This window comes from Cuculus canorus, chromosome 1 (genome assembly GCF_017976375.1).
Source record: "Cuculus canorus isolate bCucCan1 chromosome 1, bCucCan1.pri, whole genome shotgun sequence".
In the NCBI taxonomy this organism is placed as follows: Eukaryota; Metazoa; Chordata; class Aves; order Cuculiformes; family Cuculidae; genus Cuculus; species Cuculus canorus.
The window spans coordinates 23686178-23696834 of NC_071401.1; the positions used below are offsets into that span (position 1 = coordinate 23686178).

Sequence of the window (10657 nt, forward strand, 5' to 3'; positions counted from 1 at the left end):
TTTCAGTATGTAAAAATGATTCCTTGAAAAAAAGCAAGAAGGCCTGTGATCTCAAGATTAGTACTTTGCTATCTTCTTGGTCTTCTAATAGTAAAGAACAGTAATTCTCTTTCCCAATAAAAAACTAAATCGAAGTTTTGCTGTTGGGGATGTACTTCTTAGACATAGCATAAAGAACTCCGCAAGTGATCTAGAGGCTCTAAACATTCTCTATTTGCAGTTGCCAGAGCCATTAATTGTGCACTGTCTACTAACTAACCTAAAACAACACTTCCCTTACTGTAGAAATTGAACTTGAAGTTGAGAAGAGAGAAGGCTAGGGTGATCCCCCCCCTGAGCCCTTGCTGCTGGGGACTAAAAGAAGTATCAATTACTCCAATATTTGGTGTCTTTTCAACTTGCAAGGAATATTTCATTTCATGCTGAAAGAGAGAGGAAGATAAATTACAGTAATGAAATTGTAGAGCAATGTGGACTTAAGCGTGGGCAGTTTAGGGATATTTTGTATCCGGTGTATTTTTTTTCAGTGGAGAAGAAGGGGTTTTCATGTCATGTGAAAACCCCTTCTCAACCGCCTTTTTTGGCTTGTGAGCAGTACAGAGAAGACAGTATTTTCTGGAAAAACAGACCATGGAATTTGCTGTTTCCCATACACCCTTTCTTTAAAGCAAATTTCATGGCAAATTAGAACTTATATGTAGATTTCAGTATTTTGAAAGTCCAAATGAAACTCGGTGACGTGCTAAACTTCAGAGCAGCTTGAATCAGAGACAAACAAGACTGGGAAAAAACCAAGCTAGCCCACCTGTGAATTTACTGAAGCACAGTGATCTGTATGCTCTTGTCCTCTTCTTATTTTGAATTTAGCTTTACAAAGCTTAATTTATGTGAACCGTGTGGAAGCAAATATATAAAAGGAGTTTTTTGAGGGTACTAAATAGAAGAAAGAAACTATTCGAGTTATGTAAAATGCATAAAATTAAACATCAAGAGCTTAAAGCGTAGTTTGTCATGGTTTCTTAGCAGAGTAATGCAGGATTTGGGACAATACTTTTCATACGATTTTTAATAGTAAGGCCCATTGAAAGAAGCCAGATGGAAATACCTTGGCTCTTCTAAATTAGCCTTATTTCACATTTCTGTGTTTGCTGCCTTTGTATTGATGGTAAGGTAAATAATTTTAATAAGAATTCCAAATGTTTTTTTACTGTGTGCATAGGCACTGGCGTCAGGGTGCAACTGGACAGATGTCGTGTGTCTGTTAATTGTAGCATTTATGTGATGACTCTGTTCATCTAAAATGTCTTGAGAGTGTAATATATCTATAATTAGGAAAGTGGCATTAGAAGTGCACAAAGTGCAAATGGTAGTTCTTGGCAAAGAACTTCGTTTGAGGAGAGAAGTTAGTGCCCTTGTCTTTGAAATGCCAGTGCAGGTCAATTAGAATGTTTATTACTATTTCAACAGGACTTACATTGACATTTTAATAGCTCCAGAATCAGTGACTCATTGCTGGTGAGAGGAAGGAATACAGAGGTGTCTGATCTTGTGGCATTGCTGTGTAATGAAGCCAAACTGGCACTTCCCATGGATTTTTTTTTTCTTATGACAGTCATAACTTAAAAATTATATGCAAAACGTTTCCATTGTCATGTGCTAAGTAATAAATGCAGCAGTCACAAAGCATATCCTGGAAATGTCATTAGCTCTATTTCGTTGAGAAATAGAAGTATTTATAAATAACAATATTTATAAATAACAAAGTTCAGTTCTGCTCATCACTTGAAAACTGCCTATTTTTTGAGTACTTTGCAACATGAGTTCTTTTTAATATTAAAAAAATTAAATTTAAATGAAAATATTTTTTCAGCAAGTTTTATAACATAATTTCACTGTAAGTTTCTGAGCTACTGAGTGGGATAAATCAAAACTAATAAATCTGAAGATCTAACTGAGGATATTTAGACTGTAATTTACCATTAGAATTAAAGCTTGATTTTATTAGGAATGCTATGCATGTTGTATGTGTTATTTCCAACCAGTTATCAGGTTGAGGCAAGCATTGCTAATACTGCTGACAAGTTATGCTATTAAAGATGGGCTGTGCTTCCTATTGCATGCATTACACTGACACTATACTTTCTTTCCTTTCCTTTTCTCCTGTGCCATGCTTGCTGTGTAGCAAATGGAATCTCTTGCAGTAAGTTGAAGTTCTTTCATATTCTTTGTCCATCTGTAGATGGACTAATATGCCCTAATTTTACTGTTTTATTTCTAAGCATGTTTTCCTTTTTCGTTATAATTTCCCTGTAGAATATGTGGTTCTACGTGTAGTGACTAAAATAATTTACTAAGGTGTGTTTTGTGAAATGTAAAAATACTATTCCAAAATTCTGACACCTTCCTACACTGTTTTAATTGGTTCTTTACATAAATTTTTAAAAAATCAAGCCTTTGAATGGATTTAATACGCTGGAGTGGAAGGCAGGGTTTTTTTTTTATTTTAAAATTAATCATTTTCAGTTTTTCCTAATAAAAAACTACAGGTTGTAGTTGGCAATGTTTCAAATTGGTTATGTTGATGAACTGTTTCACTACTATTCATTTCTATTTTGTATTCAGAAAGAAGAGAAATTGAGTTGCTTGCTATGGTAACTCAGTACTGAGTGAGTCAAACTTGAGTCTTCAATTTGGCTATAGTTTGTCTTCATTCAGGTTAGCTGCCAGAAGGGTGAAACGGAATTATTATTCTCCAAGGAGTAAAAAATACCTCGCGTTACATGCCAAGCTATCATGAGATTTTTGTTTTATTTGTGTTGTGCCATGTCTTAATTTTCAATTAATCTTTAACTCCCTGACAACTTCAAGTGTCTGTGTTCAACTGCTACCTAGTGTTGCCAGTTCTCAAAAATTTGAATAGAGTGAATTTGATCCCTACCAGAGAACCTTAGCCCGTGTCCCTACCAGTGAACTAAACAGGACCAAGGAGCAAGTGTGTGTCCCTGGGCTGCTTTTAACAGTTGGCACCTTCCCTGGCTGAGGCACCAGCGAGTCCCTCACGTGCCCGAGCATGGTTCAAGAGAAGACAGCAGCCAGAGCCGTTTCCAGGAGGCTGTGTCTAAACAGTCACTATTTTGGAAGGAGAACAATTAGCCACATGGATGCAGGCTTGGTGGTGCTCTGTGGCATTCGTTACAGAGAACAGCCTCTGAGCAGAATTATTTAACAGAAAGCATCCTTCATGCCCTACTTCTTCATTCTCTTGGCCACCCGTAGGTTTTGATCCTGCTCACAAGTCAGTTCTGTCCTAGCAGGTCACACATCCATTTCCTCCTTTTTTTTCCCCACCATGGATCTGCCTGGCCCATAGATCCTGTGGGTCTTTGCTGTTGTATCCGGTCCAGTGGGATTCCTCCCTTCCACTTGGGGAGGGAACTCTCTGGCCCTTCTCACCAGTAACAAACATTAAATACTGAGGTGCAAGCAGCCCTGTCCACCTGGCCTTCAGCAGGACGAGCCCTGCCAGGTTGGCACCCACTGGGTTGGCACTCTTCTGCTCCCACTCTCCTCCATAAATCTTCAGGACACTAACTCTGCCTGGTTATGGCAGTGCCCTTGGCTGACTGTTCATGGCTGCACAGTTGGTGTCCACCTCTCCCTGATAAACAAAGCTGAAATTTGCCAAAGAGCCTCTCTTTTGACCTCAGCCCCTCAGGCCTTTCTGGCTGCTACAGAAATTCTGGGAACTGGAACACTAAGGATATGTTTCTAATTTTGGCTTATTAATAAAAATCCTGGCATTTACATATTGAATTATATGTAAACAAACTCCTGATTCAAATTAATGCTTTTGACATTTTTAAAGTACTTTTTATTAGTATTTGTGCTGGCATTTGCAACTGACCCCAATTCAGCAAATAGCTGAAATATGTGCTGGTAGCTAGGCATGTACGAAGAGCTTTAGGGAAGCAAACTCATTAATAGCATCTTCTTTTCTGCCATATTTGGCATGAAACTCTGCTCCAGTTCCTCCAAGCAAATGGGAAGATCACTCAGCCCAGCCTTGGACACTGTCTGTAAGAGAAGACAAATCAAATATGTAAGGCTTTCCTGCCAAGGAGTCGGGAGGCTTCCTGACTGGCTTGCAGAGTTTTCACTTCTTCCATAATTTGCCAAAGATTAAATATTCCTCCCTTCCCCACCATGATCTGCAAGATTCCCCCTCCTGATAGATACATGGATACCAGACCATGAGCATATTAACTTGACTTCTCTGGCAAACGTGCCAATCACGTGTTACTCCAATGTGTCTGACCCCTTCTGTGTGGTGCTGCACATTACACTGGAAGAAACAAGTTAATATTCATAGAACAGTATCTACTTATTCTGGGAATGGAAGCCAGATGTCCTCTTACACGTGAAACTCCGTCTGTCTGTTGTATGGTTTCTTTAAGATGGTGGAAAATCCATGAGTTGAGGTTTAAGTTGCAGAGCTTCCATTTCCTCCTTCTCGCTCCTGTCTGGATTTACTGCTTCTCTCCCTCTACTCTCAGAGAAGCGGGCTGGAGCTTTGGACAACTGCTTTATTGCTTCTTTCTTGGATTTCCACCCTCTTAGAAGAAGCTTTTGACCATTTCAAAAGTTTGAAAGAGTTTATGGTCTATGCAGCAGAGTCATTTTCCCCATATTCTGCCTCTGCTTTCCAGCTGCAAACTGGAGACAGTAAAGCTAACTTGTATAAACTGCTTTGAGATAGATGCTGACGTGCACTACATCAGAACTAGCCATTATAATTTTGATTTTCAATGTTGTGTATGACTTAGCTGAAGAAAAAAGAACGTTACTTGTGTTGTCTGAAATACTATATGAACATACTCCAGTAAATTAATGTTTTTTTAAGAACTGAACTATGTCAGTGTGTTTTATTCGTTACTGAAAATTATCCAAACTCGCTGATCTTTAATAATTATGTTTTCTCCTACAAATCTTTCCTTAGCAATTGGAACTATGTCAGAGATTATATAAACTGCATTTCCAGCTGCTGTTGCTTTTTCAGTCCTACTGTAAACTTATTGGACAAGTGCATGAAGTCAGTTCCATGCCAGAGGTATGTTACAATGTCTTACGCTGAAAGTACCACTTTACTTTCATGTTCTTATTTTGTCTTTCTAAGGGCTTACACTAAAGATTACACTGTTTCACCCTGAATATACATCTGCAGACAAAACCCTCCAATACAGGAGTATCTGCATCAAAATATAATCAAGATGCTGTATTTTTTGTAATTGGCTGTACTTTCAGAGGCTGGGATCTTTTATAAATTCAGTCTTTAAAAGTCATTTCAGTAATTGGTAACCATCTAGAATAATACATGGAATTTTAACTTCATTCACACACTTTATGTGTAGGGAGGACTTGAACTCTGTGAACATCTGCAAGTGATTTATTTTTATTTTAACTGAGGCTTTAATTTTTAGGGGAAATGAGCCTTCTTCAAACATACAGAAAACATCCTCTTCCTAGATCGCAAATGATTTTATCTGAACTTTGTGGAGGCAGTTAGGCCAGGACCACTTGTTAGCATGATAATAATTTGGTAAATTAGTCTTAATATAGATGCACAATTAAGGTTTTTGCTGGAATCCTGCATTGTAATTTCCAGCCATATAAACTGTCTCCATTGCATGTGCCTCATACTAGAAGTGCCTGCAATGGTCTTTGATAAGCAGATATTAAATGGTTTTGCATCCTGTCATGCGTGAGCAAGCAAAGGTGTGGAGTGTAGAGCTACTTTACTGTTTGACTGCAAGCGTACCACCTCATCTTGTTCTCTGGGTAAACAAGTTGAAATCAGTTTAATGTTTCCAAAGATTATTACATCTATTTTAAAAATTTAAATAACTTAATACCATAATTCTTTTTAATTCTGTAAATTTTACAAGGTTTTTCTTTTAATATTGTTATTTAAAAACTATTGCTTTTGCACCAAATAGTTCTCTGTTTTCAGATAAAACTATGTACCTTACTTTAAAAAAAAACTAAGAACATTACTGTAAGTCAAGTTTATTTTCAGCAACTGCATAGAACATCTAATACTTCAAAATACCTTTGAGGTCATCAGTTTAAGTTGAATGATCATCAGAAATATAGCATAGGATTAAAAGAAGCACAAAGCTTAGAAATCTTTAGTTTGTACAGAGCACAGCGATCAAGAAATGTCCTTGTGTTAAGCTGGGGTCTTCTCTGTAAGGTGTGCATCCAATGTAGTAGTAAGAATAGACTTGAAATACCTGGTCCACGTGGTGCCTATGTAGAATGAAAATCCCCGTCTCTTATCTTTCTCCTTGGAACAGCTGTTAAATATGTCAAGAGAACTGAGTGAGTTGAAGAAAAATCTTAAGGATGCTACTGCTGCAATTGCAGCCGAGCCTCTGACAGCGGAATCTGAGCCCACATTCAATTCTACAGAAGCAGCGATTCAGTCCATGCTGGAGTGTTTGAAAAACAATGAACTTGTCAAAGCCGTCCGACAAATAAGAGAATGCAGGCAAGTTTTGCCACACGGCTCCTATTAGACTTCCATGCGAATAGAACAGCATACATTTATTACCTCCCTAACTTTGTACTAAGTGCCATGTGCTGGGCCAGCAAAAGTAACGGAATGTGTTTCAACAAGGTACAGGGGGGCAATGATATAGTTAACTTCTGGAGGAGAGCGCCACAAGTAACAATAGCAAATCAGTAACACAAATATGTATGTTTACAGCAGTGAAGATGTTTAATTACATTGAGTAGATTGAAAGTATTCTGTGAGGCTCTTAAGAATCTTTTTATGGAGCTAATTCCTCACAGGAGTCTGTCAACGGCATCAGCTAACATTCAGCCCAGATCCACTTTCACTTATCTGAATTAGTTTTCTTAAGCTTTTTTTTTTTTTGAGATAATAGGAATTGCGCTTTTATGTGGTTTCTGTGCGTGACCAGAGTCTGAGGAACAAATAAGTAGCATAAAACAGTGAGTTGCTTTTGGCTTGTGAGTGTGTGTGAGTCAGTTCTCCTTTTAGAGAGCTTGGTCCCCTAGTTTCCATCTGTGCTATCAAACCCATAATGATACACACATTCTTTTCCTGTTTGACTGCAGGATTTTGTGGCCCAATGATATCTTTGGAAGTAGCTCTGATGATGAAGTCCAGACACTACTGAACATTTACTTCCGGCACCAAACGTTGGGTCAGACGGGCACCTATGCACTGGTGGGCTCCAACCAGAGCCTGACTGAGATCTGTACCAAATTAATGGAACTGAACATAGAGATCCGCGACATGATTCGCAGAGCTCAGAGTTACCGGGTCATCAATACTTTTCTTCCAGACTCCAGCGTTTCCGGCACAAGTCTCTGACAGGACTCTTGTGTCCTCTTTCAAGCTCGGAGTGCTGCCGTGTTGGAGTGAGGTGGCTCAATGTCTTCTCAGCCTTACAAAGGTTTGGTCAAACTGTACTCACTCTTGTTACATTTAGGATTTCTTCTAAAAAGAGATGGGCTGAACTTCAAATGTGTAGCAATACTGTAAGGACAAAGGTAGCATAGAGCATCTGGGACAACATCCTCTGTTGCACAAAAATCAGTTAGCATTTCACTGAGCAAATGCAACTCACTACTGAAGAAGTGACTTCCATTGCATACCAAAGCCTACTACACTGAACAATACTTCCTTTATAGCAAATTAATTTTAGGTTGGCAAAAGTGCAATGTTTCCTTCACAAAATAATATTTTTTGTTAAAAAAAACTTATACTTTTTTTCCTTTTTTCTTTTTATTCATTGAGTGAAAGATGGGCAGAATGAAGCTGGCCACAGCATCTCGCAAACTTGTTGGTCAAAAGCTGAGAGCCTGTGTATATGAAACAAACTGTAAATGGACTACAGTTTAATGTAACTGTAATTTGAATATGATTACTGTATCTTAAAAAAACCAGCTGCTATGAAGTACATTTCCTAATGTTACTAGGCTACTGTCTCTGAAGGTACTGGATCATATTGCAGAGGTCTGTTCTTAGGCCCCCAACGAATGGTCTTGGTAGATTTTCTCTTTTTTTTTTTTTTTTAAAGGACCTTGGCTGCTTTTTACTAGAGGGTTGCTTTTATGAATATATTTATACTATTAAAGGATGGTTGATCTAATTTAACTTGTCATTTTGTAGGAGAAAGTTCCATCACAGAGTCAAATCTTTTGAACTGTTATGCATGCAGATTTTTATTTAATATAAATTTTGAGTATAAATAGTAAAAATATTAACGTGAAATGCAAGTTCTCATGTTAAGTTTCTTTAAAGAGATGTCTTATTTTATTTGTAATGTATATATAAAAGTCATACCTGTATGTTTTTTTTCTTACATTTAACTGCTGTCCAGTATTAAATGTATGCATGTAAATCTGTTGCACATCTGAGACACTTTTATTCTGACAACTGTGTAACTTATTCACTCTGTAAATACACTTACCATTTTTGTGAAGTAACTTTGGTTGATATTTGGGTCAGTACATCCATTTAACTAAAATATAAAAGTGATATATAATCTCAGCAGAGTACTTGCTTGTTGTGTAGACAGTGTTCTTGTCTGAATCTGTACTGTTGCAGACGGCATCCATGATCAGCTGCCCCCAAAAGACACCTTTTCCATCATTTGTGGTGTTTCAGAAGAAAACAGTGAGAAATGCAATGATCCTTTTGTCAGTCTGTAGTTACAATTCACCCACGAAGAGTATGTTGGCTAAAGCAGTTTCATAATTGAAAATAATCCAAAATGGAGTTGAAGGTTTGTTTCTGTTAAAAACATCAATAATGGTTCTATTCATTACCATTATCCAGTCCGGTCTTGAAAACAGTCAAGGATAAAGAGTGCACAGCCTCCCTGGACAACCCCTTCTGCCTGACTGTTCTCATGACAGAAGAGTTTTTCTTTTATCCAGTCTGAACCTAAATCATTTTTTGTTATGTACATTGTTTAGCAGTCCACTGCCATAAACCATGTTGAAGGGCCTGGCTCCATCTTTCCTGAATAACCATAACCTGTTATGTTCCCTAGTCTTTGCTTCTTTAGACTGAATAAGCCCAGTTTCCTTCGTGTCTCCTCATGGAGCAAGCGCTTCAGCCCTGTGACCAGCTTGGCGACCTCCACGGAAATCCTTATCAGCGTCTTTCACATGTTGAGAGCCAAAAACTGGGTACTGTAATCTAGAGGTGGTCTAGTGAGCACCAAGTAAAAGGGGACAATAACCTTCCCTGCTCCACTGGCTCTGCTCCCATTCATATAGCCAGGATGTTGTTGCCACCCCTTGCTGCCAGGGCCCGCTGCTGGCTCACTGCCAACCAAACCCCAAGGAACTTTTGACAAGCTGCCCCCCCCAACCAGGCAGTCCCGTCCACGTCACTGCAAAGGCTTTCCCTATCCAGCAGGAGGAATTTTTCTTTACCCCTGCTGACTATCACAAAGCACCTGTTGGCCCATCCCTTTGGTCAGTTGAGATCTCTCCAAATGGCTGCACTACCCTCAGCTGTATTGGCTGGTCCCCAAGTTCCATTATCGCCTGCAAACTTGACAAGTACATTCTGTTGCCTCTCCCAGGTTACTGGTAATAACATTGAACCAGACAGGTCTCAGGATAGACCACCTGCTGTCCACCCTTACTGTCCTACAGGTAGAGTGCAACCCACTGAGCAACTTGATTCAACTGACCCTCCACTAAGGAGCAAGGCCTCCAAAGGTCCCTTCCAACCTAAAGCATTCTATGATTCTTGACAGGTACAACAAGATCATGACATAATCACACCACTTTAACTTTGGGTAGGGTAGAAATCAGTATACTCCCCCAACAAAGCCTTACTGAAGTTTTAAGACAACATGAACTGCAGTTAATGCCCCACCATGCTTCTGACCGCGTACTGTAATTAGGATTCCCCTGACTCCAGTCTGTATCCACGAAAGCACACCCAGTTACTGCCTTTAGTTATATTCAAGCCACCTACCCTGGAGACACCCTACATGACCAGGAAGTTTTTGAAGAAGCAGCCTTTATTCAAGTCAAGGGCACAGGGACTCATTGGGGATACATGAAGTCTAGAGAACTTGTTATACACCATCACAGATACCCCAGCAAAAAAAGGTTTTTCCTTCTCAGTTAGAAAAATGGGTGAAGCTTACACTTTTCCCCTCGGAGCTCACAGACCTGGTCTTCTGGCACAGAGCATCTGGCTATCAAAATGTAATTTTTTTTATACATTGACAGAAGCAGTAAGAAGAGACCCTTGCAGCTGCATTTACTCCAGCCTTTACACTCTAGAACATTAGCATCTTGCACATAAGTTCAACTTAAGCAAGTTAAGGAAAAATCTCGCTATTGCAGTTTTCATCTTGGCAGTGCCTAGAAGTAGGCTAAAAACAAAGCCTACTTTCTTTAGGAAACCAAATAAGTTCCATTTCATTTCGGATACACTTTCCTTCTTATCCCAGCAAGATGAAACTAAGGGGTAACAGGGTGGTGCAATGTTTTATTGAACTTTATTCACAGCATATATACAATGAAATTCATACTTTATAAATAACAATCTTTATCCATTATCCAATGCCAGGTCAAAAGCCTAAAGTCAAAACATTGC

General features: G+C 38.9%; 1 protein-coding gene across 9 annotated transcripts in view; it reads left to right on the plus strand.

Moving 5' to 3' along the window:
• FRY (FRY microtubule binding protein) overlaps positions 1–8657 on the plus strand; it is a 208021-nt gene extending 199364 nt beyond the window's left edge. For 2 of the 9 annotated variants that reach the window (XM_054057246.1, XM_054057256.1), the window contains exons 59-62: positions 2183–2200; positions 4997–5107; positions 6354–6547; positions 7141–8651. In XM_054057246.1, coding sequence (XP_053913221.1) covers positions 2183–2200; positions 4997–5107; positions 6354–6547; positions 7141–7399 — 582 coding nt within the window. In that variant the 3' untranslated portion in view covers positions 7400–8651. Of the gene's footprint in view, positions 1–2182; positions 2201–4996; positions 5108–6353; positions 6548–7140 lie in introns of all 9 variants that reach the window. The other 7 variants (XM_054057215.1, XM_054057233.1, XM_054057275.1 and 4 more) reach the window with 7 other exon arrangements.
• Positions 8658–10657: the final 2000 nt, after the last annotated feature.